The following is a 17,784-nucleotide window of genomic DNA, read 5'->3' on the forward strand; positions in this document are numbered from 1 at the left end:
GAAGGCAAAAATTAATGAATGGGACTACATCAGACTAAGAAGTTTTTGCTCAGCAAGAGAAACTGATAACAAAATGAACAGAAAGCCAACTAAATGGGAAATGATATTTTCAAACAACAGCTCAGATAAGGGCCTAATATCCAAAATATACAAAGAACTCATAAAACTCAACAACAAACAAACAAACAATCCAATAAAAAAATGGGAAGAGGACATGAACAGACACTTCTCCCAGGAGGAAGTACAAATGGCCAACAGATATAGGAGAAGATGCTCATCTTCTTTAGTTATTAGAGAAATTCAAATCAAAACTGCAATGAGATACCACCTCACACCTGTTCGATTAGCTATTATTAACAAGACAGGTAATAGCAAATGTTGGAGAGGCTGTGGAGAAAAAGGAACCCTCATACACTGTTGGTGGGAATGTAAAGTAGTACAACCATTATGGAAGAAAGTATGGTGGTTCCTCAAAAAACTGAAAATAGAACTACCTTATGACCCAGCAATCCCTCTACTGGGTATATACCCCAAAAACTCAGAAACATTGATACGTAAAGACACATGCAGCCCCATGTTCATTGCAGCATTGTTCACAGTGGCCAGGACATGGAAACAACCAAAAAGCCCATCAATAGATGACTGGATAAAGAAGATGTGGCACATATACACTATGGAATACTACTCAGCCATAAGAAATGATGACATCGGATCATTTACAGCAAAATGGTGGGATCTTGATAACATTATAGGAAGTGAAATAAGTAAATCAGAAAAAGACAGGAACTGCATTATACCATACGTAGGTGGGACATAAAAGTGAAACTAAGAGACATTGATAAGAGTGTGGTCGTTACGGGGGGAGGGGGGAAAGGGAGAGGGAAAGGGGGAGGGGGAGGGGCACAAAGAAAACTAGATAGAAGGTGACAGAGGACAATCTGACTGTGGGTGATGGGTATGCAACAAATTGAAAGACAAGATAACCTGGACTTGTTATCTTTGAATATATGTATCCCGATTTATTGATGTCGCCCCATTAAAAAAATAAAATAAAAAAAAAAAAAAAAGAAAATGAAGAACATGAGAAAGCTCACTATAAATTCAGTTAGTTTCAGAAACAGTTGGTTGAGTTGTAATTGTTCCTGCAGATTAGCAGCCATGGTTGGGGCAATTTGATCTTTATCAGGAAGAGTAGGGAGGAGCAGTTATGAGAGAGAAGGACAAGCAAGGGCCATAGTTAAAAATTCTCAGTTCTTCATGATCACTTAAGGATCTTCACATGAAATTTTCAAGTCCTAACATAATGAGTCAAAAAGGTCTTTAAAATTACTTTCTCATTTAAAGCTACATTTAAAATTTTTCCTTCTAAATTTTTATTTCACCAGAGGTGCAAGTGGATTTAATATAAACTAGTCCACTTCATGCAAAGAAAAAAAATTATATGTATGTAAGAGGGAAACATTCTGTGAGAGGAAGTTAGACATGAATCGAGCAAGGACTACAGGCCAGGCACAGAAAGTCACCAGGGCTGAAAATCCCAGGTGCCTGGGAAAACAAGGACTGCTCTCCAGGTGACATTTTCTCCCTTACATGGTCCTATGGTTTAGACCCCTTGATTTCACACCGCTGGTCATGGGATTCAGGGTCTCTCCCCTGACCTTACCTCCCCTGACATTTTGCTAGTCTGGTGGTTTTAGACCCCCTTAGAGGAGGAAAAATCAAGAAAGCCAGAGAATAGCACCTATGCTATAACCCCTAGAGATAACATCTAGGTCTCCGTTATGTTTCAACGCCAGTCCCAGAAAAGCAGCAAAATAGACAAAAGCCACAGCTGACCTCAAGACCAGTTGCATTGCCTGAAGACCCCCTGCCTTGATCTTGATCAATCAAGGAAGACCAGGACCCTAAAAGACACATCTGGAGAGCTGATATTCTATTGAGATCCTCCCCTGAGATCTCCCCTAAAATTCCCACCCTTAACATCCCTTAGGACCGAGGCCCCAGGGTGCTCTCTCTTTTGGGAGCATGCCCACACCTGCCTCCTCTTCCTTACATCCCTCTTTTCCCCCTTCTTCTGCTCAGATGCGTTTTCCTTGTCCCTCTGTTCCTTCTAAGCTTTAAGGGGTCCTGGAAAGACTTACAACCAGGGGAGCAGTGGGCAGTGGCAGCTCTCCTGGGCTAACCCCCTGAGCCTGTCTCCAGGGCCCACTTTTCTCTTCCTACATGCCCAACAAATTCTTCCTTTGCTTGCTGCACTTTGTCTCTTGATTGATTTATCTCAAGAAGATGAGAATCAGCGTCTTGTCGCTCCCCTTGTAACAATTTCATGTATTAAGGCAGTGGTCCCTAACCCCCGGGGCACGGACTGGTACCGGTCCGTGGGCCATTTGGCACTGGTCGCAGAGAAAGAATAAATAACTTACATTATTTCCATTTTATTTATATTTAAGTCTGAACGATGTTTTATTTTTAAAAAATGACCAGATTCCCTCTGTTACATCTGTCTAAGACTCACTCTTGATGCTTGTCTCGGTCACATTATACATTTATCTGTCCCACCCTAAAGGCCGGTCAGTGAAAATATTTTCTGACATTAAACCGGTCCGTGGCCCAAAAAAGGTTGGGGACCACTGTACTAAAGGATAATTTTCAAAAAACAATAAAATCATGACTCATACAGATATAAAAATAAATACATGTTAAAAATTTTATTTAACTTATTAATGAGGAAACTAGTACAGTGTTAAAACAGTTCATAGGACAATTCGAAGAACAGATCAGGAATATAAATGTGCAAGTGGAGGCAAACACTGTTTTTCCATGGTAGTGGGGTTGAGGGAAGAAGCGTATGTCATTCCACTGGATAGACTTCATTTGTATAGTCATAAAAATTAGTTTCCATCGTTATCAGTTATCTATAACTCATAAAGCTGTGAAATAACTCCCATGGAATCAGATCCCTTAAACCTGCAAGGATGCAGTGCCTCATTTCTTACCCTACAACTGTTATTATCTCTCTGCAGACATGGAGTAGGCAGGTCTTGGATGGCAATGGGAATATACTGGTCATAAGGCTAACTTCCCAATTCAGTGAGCATGTGGTTAAGGGAATTTCCCCTTCCATTTACAGATTATTTCAGGCAAATTAGATAACTACACTTCTTTGGTTTACTACTTAATTGTAGGGGAGTCATCTCTGAACGGGGTCATACCTGGACAAGCTACTGAGCTACTTACTCAGTGCCCACACAGCACCCCAAACAACGCCCAGGGAAACCAGAGTTAAAACTACACCTTCAAAAGGGCGCCGTGCAGTCAGAGTGTGCATCTGGCCCCCTTTCTCCTAGTAGGGAGGAAGCGGCTTCACAGGTGTACACTAGTCATAAAAACAGAATCTGAACTGTCCTGAGTACCTGCCTCTTCGTCCTCCCACCTGCAGGAGGCTGGACTGTTGCTAGAAATGATTCTCCTACTACCTTTAAAACAACAGGTCGGGATCCGGAGACAGAACTGAGTTTGGGTTAGGCTCAACCAACTACAAGCTTGTTTATTGAGAAAACGGGAATTATAATTCCTAGCTGCCAGTGTTCTTGAGAGGTTTACAGAGATGAGTCTGTGAAACACTTTGTAGTGTTAAGTACAAACCGGCTGTGTTACGAGGCCACGCTGCAAGCCTCACGGCGCGGCCTCGGGCGCCGAGCTCCGCAGCCCAGGGGCAAGCCCGCGCGGGGCGGGGCAGCCGGGCGCCCAGTTCCTGCTTCTATAAACGGTGCCGGGGGCTGGTGGCGCCAGAGGCGCTGGGCCGCGGGCGGCGGAGGATGGGCCCGAGCCTGTCTCGAGGTGGCGGCCCGCGGCGGCCGCTGCTCCCCGCCTTGCCCCCGGCGCCGCCGCTGCCGCTGCTGCCGCTGCTGCCGCTGCTGCTGCTGCTGCTGCTGCGGCCGCCACCGGGCGCGGGCGCTGGGCCCGCCCCGCCGCACCTGGTCCTCGTGCTGGCGGACGACCTGGGCTGGAACGACGTGGGCTTCCACGGCTCGGCCGTGCGCACGCCGCAGCTGGACGCGCTGGCGGCCGGCGGGGTGCGCCTGGACAACTACTACACCCAGCCGCTGTGCACGCCGTCGCGGAGCCAGCTACTCACCGGCCGCTACCAGGTGCGCGGACCCCGCCTCGCCCCCTCGGCCGGCGCGGGCCGGACCCAGTCCCCGAACCGGGCCGAGTGGGGCGGCTGGCGGTCCCGGCTCTTCCCAGGCCTGCAGCCCGCGGCGACCTCTGCGCATGCGCACCCCTTGGGCCACCCGCATCCCCTTGCGCCCTCTCTGTGTGGTTTCGTTTGGTGTTTAGTTTCCTGGAGGTCAGGTGGAGGGGCTTCTGGAGCATGCTGGGTGCTGGGCAGCAGGTGGAAGGGTGGGGACGCCCCCAGCCGGGCGGTCCTGAGTGGGAGGATGCGGAGGGGGCAAGCCGGGCGCCCAGCTCAGCAATGAGGTGGGAGCCGCGGAGCTGCGGGGAGGGTTATAACGAGAGTGCCCTCCGTGAATGCGACTCTGGTCCTCTGGTTACCCAGGGGTCATGGGTTAGGGCTGTCCACTTCTTCCAAGAGTTGGCAGCCCTGGAGTGATACCTACCCAGGTTGACTTTTCTTGGGCTGCTGACTTTCCTTTCAGATTTAACCTGTATTCGACCTTTCTGAGTATCATTATCTCTGAACGCTTGTCTTTAGAAGGTTCTCTGTAGTAGATAGAGAAAAGTATACCGGTAGAGAGTGTGAATATATGTTAGATAATTAAGAATATGGAGAACATTTGCATAGTGCTTTACTGTTTTTAAAGTTAATTCTTGAAACAGCCTATGAGGTAGCTGTTATTTTTAATCCCCTTTTACAAATGAGGAAGCAAACCTGTAGAGGTTCAATAATGAGTTAAGAATCACATAGCCTGATGAGGCGGTGGTGCAGTGGATAGATCATAGATGAGTGGACCTGGGATGCTGAGGACTCAGGTTCGAAACCCAAGGTCCTCGGCTTCAGCGTGGGATCATGTTGCTAGCTTGAGGAATGGGTCACTGGCTCAGCTGGAGCACCCCACCAGGTACGAATAAGAAGCAATCAATGAGCAACTAAAGTGCTACAACTATGAGTTAGTACTACTTCTCATCTCTCTCCTTTTCTGTCTGCCTGTCTCTCTCTCACTCACTTAAAAAAAAAAAAGGCCCTGGTCTTTTGGCTCAGTGGCTAAAGCATCAGCCTGGTTTATGGACATCTTGTTTGATCCCAGGTCAGGGCACACATGAGAAGCAACTGTCTGATTCTCTGCCCCTCTCTCCTTCTCTCCCTCTTCCCCTCTGGCAGCCAGTGTCCCATTGGCTCGAGCGTAGGCCCCAGGTGCTGAGGATAGCTTGGTTGATCCCAGTGTCAGCCTCAGGCACTAAAAATAGGTTGGTTGATTCAAGCATGGCCCCAGATGGGGGCTGCCTGTTGGATCCCAGTTGGGGCGCATGCAGGAGTATATCTCTCCTCCTTTCACTTAAAAAATTACACAGAATGTAGTCAAACTGGGTCCTGCACCCACTAATTATCTCAGGCCTCTATAATTGAATAATTTTTTTAATTCTTAACCTGAATAAGATTGACATTTTCATAAGATCTTGATGTGATTATGATCATATTAAGTAAAATAAATGGGAACTGTTTCAGATCACATGCATACTTTTATATATGCATATGTACTGTCTATTAAACAAGCATATTTTGAGCTCTGACTGTGCAAGTCACAAGGAATATGCTTAAACCTTGCACTCCCAAATCTGTGTTCTGTGTAGCCTTTCAGATCAACCCCTAGCCTTACTTATGTCCTGAGATGGGGAGAAGGAAGAGTTCACTTATAATAACCACAGTGGTCTTGTTGCAGGGGGAGCTACGAGAACTCAATTTTTATCTTTTTTTTTTTTTTTTTTCATTTTTCTGAAGTTGGAAATGGGGAGAGACAGTCAGACAGACTCCCGCATGCGCCCGACCGGGATCCACCCGGCACGCCCACCATGGGGTGATGCTCTGCCCACCAGGGGGCGATGCTCTGCCCATCCTGGGCGTCGCCATGTTGTGACCAGAGCCACTCTAGCGCCTGAGGCAGAGGCCACAGAGCCATCCCCAGCGCCTGGGCCATCTTTGCTCCAATGGAGCCTTGGCTGCGGGAGGGGAAGAGAGAGACAGAGAGGAAAGCGCGGCGGAGGGGTGGAGAAGCAAATGGGCGCTTCTCCTGTGTGCCCTGGCCGGGAATCGAACCCGCTCAATTCTTATCTTGAGAAAAAGAATTCAATTACAGAGACAAAGTGCAGCAAATAAAGGAAGAATTTATTGGCCATGCAGGAAGAAAATCAGAGCAAAAAGGGCCTTGGAGACAGGTTCAGGGGGTTAACCCTGCAGAGCTGCCACTGTCCGCTGCTCCCCTGCTTGCAAGTCTCTGGGTCCCTTAAAGCTTAGAAGGAACAGAGGGGCAAGGAAAACACACTTGGGCAGAAGAAGGGGGAAGAATAAGGGGGTGTAAGAAGGAGGAGGCAGGTGTGGGCATGCTCCCAAAAAAGAGCACCCTGGGGCCTCACTCCTAAGGGATGTTAAGGGTGGGAGGGAATTTTAGGGGAGATCTCAGGGGAGGATCTCAATAGAATATTTATCAGCTCTCCAGATGTGTCTTTTAGGGTCCTGGTCTTCCTTGATTGATCAAGATCAAGGCAGAGGTCTTGAGTCAATGCAGCTGGTCCTGAGCCTTTTGTCTATTTTGCTGCTTTTCTGGGACTGGAGCTGAAACACAACTGAAGCCTAGATGGTATCTCTAGGGGTTAATGCTTAAGTAGTAGGAAAGGTTAGGGAAGCATCTGAATTCCATGACCAGCCATATAAAATCAGGGGGTCTAAACTACATGACCAGCTGGCTAAGGGAGCAAGGTTACCCTGGGGGTGAGGTCCTTGTTACAACACTTTTGCCTGTTGCTAGGCACCTTGGGCTTTCCACTCTATAGCCTTCTGTGCCTGGCTTATAGTCCTTACCTGCAGATGTCTGTCTAACTGCCTATCACAGTCTGAAGACTTTTAGAAACAGAAAAGAGAGTTGTCCTGCAGTGAGAAATAGCTGTAGTCAAGATTGGCAATGGAGATAAAGGATGATTCCTTCACCACCAGCAGGAAGTACTTCCCACAGTTCTGAGTGGCTGCTCAGTATAATCAGGAATATCTACTCTGATGCAAATCTTACCCTGGACACTTCGTAGGACTAAAGTGGCATTCGAGTAAAGGGGGGAAAGCAAGGTCTGCCCAAAATGGTTCTGCATTTACTGTGAAGCAAGAGAACTGAACTGAAATTGCAGAAGAATGGGAAGGCCATTCATTTCTCTAACTTCCTTCCAACAGACTTGAACCTGAAAGCAAACATCACACTTCAAAAACGTGTTTATATAATTGGTTGCTTTTGTCCCTTAACATCCTCTCCTAGGAGTAACCAACATTTCATCTAGGAGGAAAAACACAACAAACACTTGAGTATTTAGAGTACCCTGTGGTTAAGAAATGAGGGCAGGGTAGAAGTTGGGTATTCCAAAAACTGTTTAGAGACCACTCAATGTAGCAAGCCAGCTGCCCCAAGCATTTTGTTTGAATTTTCTTCTGTTTTCTTCTGATAGCATTCATGAGACCCAATTGGAAATTACCTTGGGTCAGCAAGCATTCTCTTTTAAAGGAGTCAATATTTCTCAAAAGGTTAAGAAACCTCATTGCCCTTAGAAACTACTTCCTGGTACTGTTCTGAGCATTTTACATTCTTACAGCAGCCCGATGAGGTAGGTATTACTATTATCAGTCTTGTTTGATAACAGGCAAACTGTGACTGGAAGGGGTTGAGAAACTGGCCCAAAATCACAGGGCAAGTGAGTGGTGGACCAGGATCTAAACTGGGCAGTGCGGCTACATAACTTCTACACTACATTGTACATTGCCAACTCAAGAGTTATTAAAAATATTTACGAATGATCTATTATTTTTGAACATTTAGATTGTTCCTCAGAATCTCAATTAAAAAAAAATCCATCATTTTCAGGTTAGGAATTATCTGTGTTAAATGTACACAGATAATTCTAAATAGGGAGAAAGGTTTTATTTCTGAAACCAATTATGTGTTATGCATAATTCTAGACAACAAAATTAGAAAATGTGTTTATTTTAAAATTAAGTACCTTTTTAAATTTTTTTAAATTAATTTTAATTTATTAGTAACATGGGTTCAAGTGTCCCACTGAATATAACACCCTCACTCCACCCCCGTGCCCACCATTACACCCCCTTTGCCCCCCTTACCCTAACTCCCTCCCCCTTCCCTCATGGATTCGCTGTCCTGTTATCTGTATCTCTGTGTTATGTATATATAATTTCACTAATCCCTTCACCTTCTCTGATCCGATGCTCTCATCATCCCTCCCTCTGAGAGCTGTCCCTCTGCTCCCTGTGACCCCGTCTCTGTCTCTATTCCGTTCCTCAGTTCACTTTGTTCATTAGATTCCACATATAAGGGAGATCATATGATATTTGTCTTTCTCTGCCTGCTTATTTCACTTAGTATAATAGTCTCCAGGTCCATCCATGTCATCGCAAAAGGTAAGTTTTCCTTCTTTTTCATGGCCGCATAGTATTCCATTGTGTATACGTACCACTGCTTTTTAATCCACTTGTCCACTGATGGATACTTGGGCTGTTTCCAGATCTTGACTGTTGTAAACAATGCTGCCATAAACATGGGGGTGCATACCTTCTTTTGAATCAGTGATTTGGTATTTATAGGATATATTCCTAAAAGTGGGGTAGCTGAGCCAAAAGGTAGTTCCATTTTTAATTTTTTGAGGAAACCCCATACACTTCTCCACAGTGGCTGCACCAGTTTGCATTCCCACCAGCAGTGCAGGAGGGTTCCCTTTTCTCCACACGGTTGCCAGTACTTACTGTGTGTTGTTTTTTTTTGTTTTTGTTTTTGTTTTTGTTTTTTAGAGACAGAGTCAGAGAGAGGGATAGACGAGGACAGACAGACATGAACGGAGAGATGAGAAGCATCAATCATTAGTTTTTCATTGCACATTGCAACACCTTAGTTGTTCATTGATTGCTTTCTCACATGTGCCTTGACCGTGGGCCTTCAGCAGACCAAGCAACTCCCTGCTCAAGCTAGCGACCTTGGGCTCGGAGGTGAGCTTTTGCTCAAGCCAGATGAGCCCGCGCTCAAGCTGGTGACCTCAGGGTCTTGAACCTGGGTCTTCTGCATCCCAGTCTGACGCTCTATCCTCTGCGCCACCGCCTGGTCAGGCACTGTGTGTTGTTTTGTTACTGAGCGCCATTCTGACAGGTTTGAGGTGGTATCTCATTGTGGTTTTAATTTGCATTTCTCTGATAATTAGTGACATTGAACAGTTTTTCATATGCCTGTTGGCCATCTGTATGTCCTCTTTGGAGAACTGTCTATTCAGTTCTTTTGCCCATTTTTTTTTTTTTTTTTTTTTGTATTTTTCTGAAGTTGGAAACAGGGAGAGAGTCAGACTCCCGCATGCACCCGACCGGGATCCACCCGGCATGCCCACCAGGGGGCGATGCTCTGCCCATCTGGGGCGTCACTCTGTTGCAACCAGAGCCATTCTGTTGCCTGAGGCAGAGGCCATAGAGCCATCCTCAGTGCCCGGGCCAGACTTGCTCCAATGGAGCCTTGGCTGCAGGAGGGGAAGAGAGAGACAGAGAGGAAGGAGAGGGGGAGGAGTGGAGAAGCAGACAGGCACTTCTCCTGTGTGCCCTGGCCAGGAATCAAACCCGGGACTCATGCACACCAGGCCAACACTCTACCACTGAGCCAACCGGCCAGGGCCATTTTGCCCATTTTTTAATTGGATTGTTTACCTTCCTGGTGCTGAGTTTTACAAATTCTTTATAAATTTTTGTTATTAACCCCTTATCAAATGTATTGGCGAAGATGTTCTCTCATTGTGTGGGTTGTCTTTATTTTGTTCATGTTGTCTTTTGCTGTGCAAAAGCTTTTTACTTTGTTATAGTCCCATTTGTTTATTTTATCTCTTATTTCACTTGCCTATGGAGATAAATCAGCAAAAATATTGCTACGAGAGTAATCAGAAAGTTTACTTCCTATGTTTTTTTCCAAGATGTTTATGGTTTTGTGACTTACATTTAGTCTTTTATCCATTTTGCATTTATTTTTGTGAATGGTGTAAGTTGGTGGTCTAGTTTCATTTTTTTGCATGTACCTGTCCAATTTTCCAAACACCATTTATTAAAAAGACTGTCTTTACTCCATTGTATGCTTTTACCTCCTTTGTCAAATATCAGTTGTTCATAAAGGTGTGGGTTTATTATTTCTGGGTTCTCTGTTCTGTTCCATTGATCTATTATATATGCCTGTTCTTATGCCAGTACCAAGTTGTTTTGAGTACAATGGCCTTGTAGTATAACTTGATATCTGGAAGGGTTATACCTCCCACTTTATTCTTCATTTTCAAGATTGCTGAGGCTATTTAGGTTTTATTTTGGTTCCATATAAATTTTTGGAATATTCTATATCTTTGAAGTATGTCATTGGTATTTTAATAGGAATTGCATGGAACTTATAAATTGCTTTGGGTAATATAGATATTTTATTATGATGTTTATTCTTTCTAGCTGTGAACATGGTATATGCTTACACTTGTTTGTATCTTCCTTGATTTCTTTTTTCAATGTCTTATAATTTTCCAAGCCTTTTACCTTCCTGGTTGAATTTACTCCTAGGTACTTTATTTCTTTTGTTGTTGCAATAGTGAAGTTGATTGTTTCCTTAATTTCTTTTTCAGACAGTTTATTGTTGGTGTATACAAATGCTACTGATTTCTGAATATTCATTTTATATCCTGCCACCTTGCTATATTCATTTATCAGGTCTACTAGTGTTTTGACTGAGACTTTAGGGCTTTCTATGCACAGTATCATGTCATCAGCAAATAATGATAGTTTTACTTCTTCTTTTCCAATTTGCATGCCTTTTATTTCTTCTGCTTGTCTGATTGCTGTGGCTAGTACTTCCAGAACTATGTTGAATAAGAGTGGTGAAAGGGGGCACCCCTGCCTTGTTCCTGATCTTAAGGGGATTGCTTTTAACTTTTGCCCATTGAGTATGATGTTGGCTGTGGGTTTGTCATAGATGGCTTTTATCATGTTGAAGTATGTTCCCTGTATTCCCACTTTGCTGAGAGTTTTGATCATAAATGGGTGCTGGCTTTTATCAAATGCTTTTTCTGCATCTACTGATGTGATTTTTATTCTTTTGTGTATGTGATGAATCACATTTATTGATTTTCAAATATAGTACCAGCCTTGCCTCCCTGGAATAAATCCCACTTGATCGTGATGTATGATCTTTTTGATGTATTGCTGGATCTGGTTTGCTAATATCTTGTTGAGGATTTTAGCATCTATGTTCATCAGGGATATTGGCCTATAGTTTTCTTTCTTTGTAGTGTCTTAACCTGGTTTTAGAATGAGGATAATGCCTCATAAAAGGAGTTTGGAAGTCTTCCCTCCACTTGAATTTTTTGAAGTACCTGTAGCTTGAGAAGGACAGGTATTAATTCTTTAAATGTTTGGTAAAATTCACCTGTGAAACCATCCAGTCCAGGACTTCAGTTTGCTGGGAGTTTTTTGATAACTGTTTCAATTTCATTTGTTGTAATCAGTCTGTTTAGGTTTTCTGATTCTTCCAGATTGAGTTTTAGAAGATTGTATGTTTCTAGGAATTTATCCCTTTTACCTGGGTCGTCCAATTTTTTGGCATATAGATCTTCATAGTATTTTCTTAAAATCCTTTGTATTTTTGTAATGTCAGTTGTTACTTCTCCACTTTCATTTCTAATTTTATGTATTTCAGTCCTCTCTCTTTTTTTTTCCCCTCTCTTTTTTTCTTGGTGAGTCAGGTTACAGGTTTGTCAATCTTGTTTACTTTTTCAGAAAACCAGCTCTTGGTTTTATTGATCCTTTGTATTGTTTTTTTAGCCTCTATGTCATTTATTTTCTTTTTGATCTTTATTATTTCCTTCCTTCTACTTCCTCTGGGCTTTACTAGCTGTTCTTTTTCTAGTTCTTTTAGATGTAGGGTTAAGTTGTTTATTTGAGCTTTTTCTTGTTTCTTAAGGTATGCCTATACTGCAATGAACTTCCCTCTCTGGACTGCTTTTGCTGTGTCCCATAGATTTTGAGTTGATGTATGTTTATTTTTATTTGTTTCAAGGAAATTTTTGATTTCCTCCTTGATCTCATTGTTAACTCATTCATTATTTAATAGCATGCTATTTAGCCTCCAACTGTTTGAATGTTTCTCAGTTTTTCTATTGTAGTTGATTTCTAGTTTCATGCCATTGTGATCAGAGAAGATGCTTGATATGATTTTGATCCTTCTTAAATTTATTGACACTTGTTTTGTATCCTAACATGTGGTCTATCATAGTGAATGTACCATGAGCACTTGAAAAGAATGTATATTCTGCTGCTTTGGGGTGAAAGGTTCTGAAGATATCAATTAAATCCAGTTGATCTAGTGTGTCCTTTAAGGCCACTGTTTCTTTGTTAATTTTCTGTCTGGAGGATCTATCCAGTGATGTTAGTGGGGTATTAAAATTCCCTACTATTATAGTGTTACTGTTGATTTCTCTCTTTTTGTTCATCAAAATCTGCTTTATATATTTAGGTGCTCCTATATTAGGTACATAAATATTTACAATGATTATATCCTCTTGTTGGATTGCTCCCTTTGTCATTATGTAGTGACTTTCTTTATCCCTTACTATATAGCCTTTGTTTTAAAGGCTATTTTGTCAGATACAAGTATTGCTACCCCAGCTTTTCTTTTCATTTTCATTTGCATGAAATACTTTTTTCCATCCCTTCACTTTCATTCTATGTGTATCTTTTGTTCTGAGGTGGGTCTCTTGTAGACAGCATATGTACGGGTCCTATTTTCTTATCCATGCAGCTACCCTATGTCTTCTGATTGAGCATTTAATCCATTTACATTTAAGGTTATTATTGATATGTACTTATTTATTGCCATTTTATTCTTTAAATATACAATTCTCTTTTTCTCAATTTCTTTTTTCCCTTTGCTCTTTTTACAGTTGGCCCCTTAACATTTCTTGCAGTACTGGTTTGGTTGTAATGAATTCCTTGAGTCTTTTTTTGTCTGAGAAGCTTTTTATTTCTCCTTAAATTTTAAACGATAGCCTTGCTGGATAAAGTAGTCTTGGTTGTAGGTTCTTGTTTTGCATCACTTTGAATATTTCTTCCCAATCCCTTCTGGCCTCAAGTGTTTCTGTTGAGAAGTCAGATGTCATGCTTATGGCGGCTCATCTATAGGTAATTGACTGCTTTTCTCTTGCAGCTTTTAGTGTTCTTTCTCTGTCTCTTAACTTTGGCACTTTAATTGTGATGTGTCTTGGTGTAAGCCTCCTTGGGTTCCTCTTTAATGGGATTCTCTGAGTTTCTTGAACTTGTGTGACTTTTTCCTTCATCATTTTAGGGAAATTTTCATTTGATTTCTTTGAACAGATTCTCTATCCCTTGTTCTTTCTCTTGTCCTTCTGGAGCCCATATAATGTGGATGTTGTTTTTCTTCCAGTTGTCACAGGTCTCTTCGAATTTCCTCAGTCTTTTTGCACCTCTTTTCGTTCTGCTGCTCTACTTCTGTTTATTTTGTCTTCTAAATCGTTGATTCAGTCCTCTGCTTCATCCAGTCCGCTGTTGATTCCTTCTAGTGCAGCCTTCATTTCTGATATTGTATTTATCGTTTCTTATTAGTTCAATGCCTTTTTGATGCTTGCTGTCTCTTTATTTAGGTGCTTTTTATGTCCATCCATTGTTGCTCTAAGGTCTTTCAGCATCCTAAAAATCATTATTTTAAACTCTGCATCTCATAGTTTGGTTATTTCAATCTCATTTAGTTCTTTTTCTGGGAATTTCTCTTGTTGATCCATTTGGGTCACATTTGTTTGTCTCCCCATTTTCTCTGTGTTTTAGGTAGTACATTGTCTGACTTTGAACTTTTTGTGGTGTCTTTATGAGGAAGATGGGCTTAGGGTACTGACCTGCAGGCCACCTGTTTTCCTTTTACTAGGAATGCTTCTTGAGGGTACTATTTTCCCTCCTGTTTTCTGTGAGTATTAATTGTAGTTGGTCCTTTCATGGGTATGGTTATTCCTTCAGGCTGGCTGGCTCTAAGGGTCAACCTTGATCATGTGTATTACACACTGTGCAATGTCTGTCTTGTTGGGGATATTTATTCTCCACAGTGTCTAGTGCCTGCTAGACTCCTCCTTTGGGCCTGCTGCTTGTGTAGCTAGCTGAGTGTAGGGTTGGGGCTGTCTGCCACCCACTACCAGTTGTGTTGGTTCTAGATCTTCTTGGCTTGGTTTCAGCTGTTTGTAACCTGCTGTGGGCTACTTGTCTGCAGTTACTGCTCTTTTCGCTGTTTGTGTCTGCATTTTCTGTGCCTGGGTAGTGTGGGAGGGGCTGACCTGTGTATAAGGATCAGCTTCTCCTGCTTAGAGATGACAGCAGCTCTGTAAATGCCCCAAGCTTCGTAGGATTTGCCTCCACTTTTCATTGCTTCACCTCCTTTTGTAGCTGCCTGGTTTTCCCACAGAGTCTTCTCTAGAAAGACTGTAGTGTGGGCTCAGACTGGCCTCACCCAACAAACCCCTCTATAGGTTGTAAGCTTGGTGGGTTAGGGCAGCTGAGGTTGGGAATAAAACATTAGTGGGACCTCCTACTTCAAGGGTCTCTTGGTCAGGAGATCAGTATGGGGAATGTGGCCTCTACTCCAGAGCCTAATCCAGGGGTCCCCAAACTTTTTACACAGGGGGCCAGTTCACTGTCCCTCAGACCATTGGAGGGCCGCCACATACAGTGCTCCTCTCACTGACCACCAATGAAAGAGGTGTCCCTTCTGGAAGTGCAGCGGGGGCTGGATAAATGGCCTCAGGGGGCTGCATGCAGCCTGCAGGCCATAGTTTGGGGATGCCTGGTAATCCCTCAGCCACTGCTGGATACTCAAATTTTACTTCTCCCCAACAAGGTGAGCAGCAGGTTCAGATCAAGTGGGTCTGATAGTCCCCTCTGCAGAAGTTCTTATAGCTGGTGAGACCCTGGTCTCAGGGAGGAAGATAGAGAGTCCTCTCTTTGTGCTGTGTCCCACCCCAGAAAGTGGCTGAGCCCCTCGATCAGTTCCAACAATAGGCTCACAGGGACCCACACTTTAAATTTCCATGCTCCAAACCTCTCTCCCTTCCCCCTGTCAAATCTAACTCAGCAGGGCAGGATATCTAGCATCTATGCCAGCTGACTGTGAAGCTCCACCTTATCCAATGTACATGAGCCGCTGTGCTGGTGCTGATCACAGAGAGTGGAACTCGCCTCAGCTGGGCCAGGTGTGAGGAGCCTTTCCTTAGGATACCCCACCAGCAAGGGTTGTTAGGTCCTGAACTGATGCTTTCCTCAGCTGGCCACTGAATGTGCCAGCCCTGGGCCTTTCTGGCAGGTACCCGGTACAGACCAGTGAGAGACACTGCCTTTGTGTCCCTTAGCCACTTTCTTGAAGCTACAAACAATCCAGAGTTTGTGGCTACCTCTGCTGGGCCCAGGTGCACATGGAAATACCAAGCTGCACACCTAGCCTGGCTTTTACCCACACTGGGCCTGGGCAAAGGTCACTTTAAAGGCCAGGTTCCCTGAGTCCCGCCTCCTGCAGCCTCTGTCTGCTGGCTGCTTATTAGGCTGGGCCACTGAAAAAACCTCTGCTAGAGTCTAGAGCCTGTGGCAATTCAGGGATTAGGAAGTGTGGTGGGTGTGGCTCTGCCTCTTGGTCCCAGGTATCAGTCAGTCCAGACTTTTTTCACAGACCTCAGTAGGATGTGGCCCAAGCAGTCCAGTGGGTGTGGTCTCTGAGACCCTGAGGTGTCGTTTGCCCACACTCCGGACAGTTTCTTCTGAGTCTCCCCTGAGGCAGAATCACCAGTTTAGACTTGGAAGCGTGTAGAGGGAAGCTCCAGCCTCAACACTGGAAAACTGAGTCACTGCCATGCCCTCTGTTTCCTGGCCTCTCAGAACGACCTGACTTCATGACTGGGGCAGGAGAGACTCCCGAGGGCGGAGCAGTTGCTTTCCCCGGGCTGATGCCGCACAGAGGGGAGACTCCACCTAAGAAAGATGGCGACTGCAGTATTGGAGAATGACTCAGCACAGGGGTTTTGGTGGCTGTCCCCCACAGTGTCTCTCTTTGGGCCTACAACTTTACACTCTCCTCATGCAACTCTAGTCCTCTCAGCTCTTCCTCTACTGGAGGCCCGGGTAAGTGGCTGTGATTTTCTTTGCTGTCCCTTTAAGATGGAGCCTGTGTCTCTGAGATTTCCGTCTCTTTCTCACTGATAGCAGCCCAGCTCTTTTCATGGCCAAGTGCTGTGTGGGTGCCTTTTCTAGGGTCTGGGGCTCTAGGCTGGGGCTCTGGGCCTGGGGCTGAGCACCCACACCTTTTAGGTGACCCTCCGGGCTGCTGCTGGCTCCTGGGAGCGGGGCTGCCCTCTCCGCGTCTCTGCCCTTCCTACCAGTCTTGATGTGTCTTCTGTGATCCTTGGTTATAGACTCCTCTTCCTTTAGTGCAAAGTTGGCTTTTCAAGATGATTGTTCTTAAATTAAGATGTAATCCCATTTGGTCCTGGGAGGTGGTAGTTGGATCATCTGCCTATTTTGTTGCCATCTTGGAATCTAAAATTAAGTACCGGAAGGAACTACTCAGTAGCCGTATCTGTGAATTTAACAGTTATGCTTTAATATTTAGAGAGTCCCGTTCCCATAATCACTTAACTTTAGATTAGAAAAAGTAATAAGCAAGACTAGGTTGACTGACAGAACTTTATATTCCCAAGAAGTTCTGAGTTTTAGTTTTTTAACTTGTTAAGGTATTAGGTGGACCAGTTAATGATTATGGGTATAGGTTTCATTCTTTGTTGTGTCAGTTTCAGACCAACCTTGTAGACATCATTTTCCACTGTTGGAAAAAATGGGAATTGGGCTAAGCTCTAAAGCTCTGTAGCTCTAAATTTCTTTGACTTGAAGGCACTTGGGTCCCTTAGCGAATGTGTGGCTTGGTAAATGAACATTGTCATATTCACCAACCCCATCTACTGGTAGAAGGAGAGATTAACCTTGCCCAACACTCCCTTATGGGGTGCACAAGCTGCTTGTTTTGCTTCTAGAAACTTATTTCTAAGTTTTTCTCCTTTTTATTATCTGTTGTAAATGGAATTGTTTCTTAATTTTATTTTCAATTGTTCATTGCTAGTGTATAAAAATGTAACTGACATTTATATATTGATCTATATCCTGCAACCTTGTGAAACTGATTAGTTCTAATAATGTATGTATGTACACATGTTCTTTATGATTCTCTCTCTGTACAAGATCCTCACATCTACAAATAGAAATAGCTTTACTTCTTTCTTACCAATCTCAATATCTTTCATTTCATTTTCTTGCCTAATTGTTCTGAGTAGATCCTTCAGTACATTGTTGAATAAAAATGGTGAGAGTGGACATCCTTTTCTTATTCCTCACCTTAGAGGGAAAGCTTTTAGTCCATCACCTTTATAATGCATGCATTCATTCATTTTTTCATTCAGTTTTTATTGAGTAACTCTTTGTGCTGGGCATTGTGCTATATACTTGGCTCTCCTGGT

The 17,784-nt window shown here is 43.8% G+C and overlaps 1 protein-coding gene across 2 annotated transcripts in view; it reads left to right on the plus strand.

The window, feature by feature from the left end:
• Window positions 1-3,750: 3,750 nt before the first annotated feature.
• Window positions 3,751-17,784, plus strand: part of ARSB (arylsulfatase B) — a 266,796-nt gene continuing 252,762 nt past the window's right edge. The window contains exon 1 of one of the 2 annotated variants that reach the window (XM_066381697.1): window positions 3,751-4,151. In XM_066381697.1, coding sequence (XP_066237794.1) covers window positions 3,819-4,151 — 333 coding nt within the window. In that variant the 5' untranslated portion in view covers window positions 3,751-3,818. The remainder of the gene's footprint in view (window positions 4,152-17,784) is intronic. The other variant, XM_066381698.1, reaches the window with a different exon arrangement.

Source organism: Saccopteryx leptura, chromosome 4, assembly GCF_036850995.1.
Source record: "Saccopteryx leptura isolate mSacLep1 chromosome 4, mSacLep1_pri_phased_curated, whole genome shotgun sequence".
NCBI lineage: Eukaryota > Metazoa > Chordata > Mammalia > Chiroptera > Emballonuridae > Saccopteryx > Saccopteryx leptura.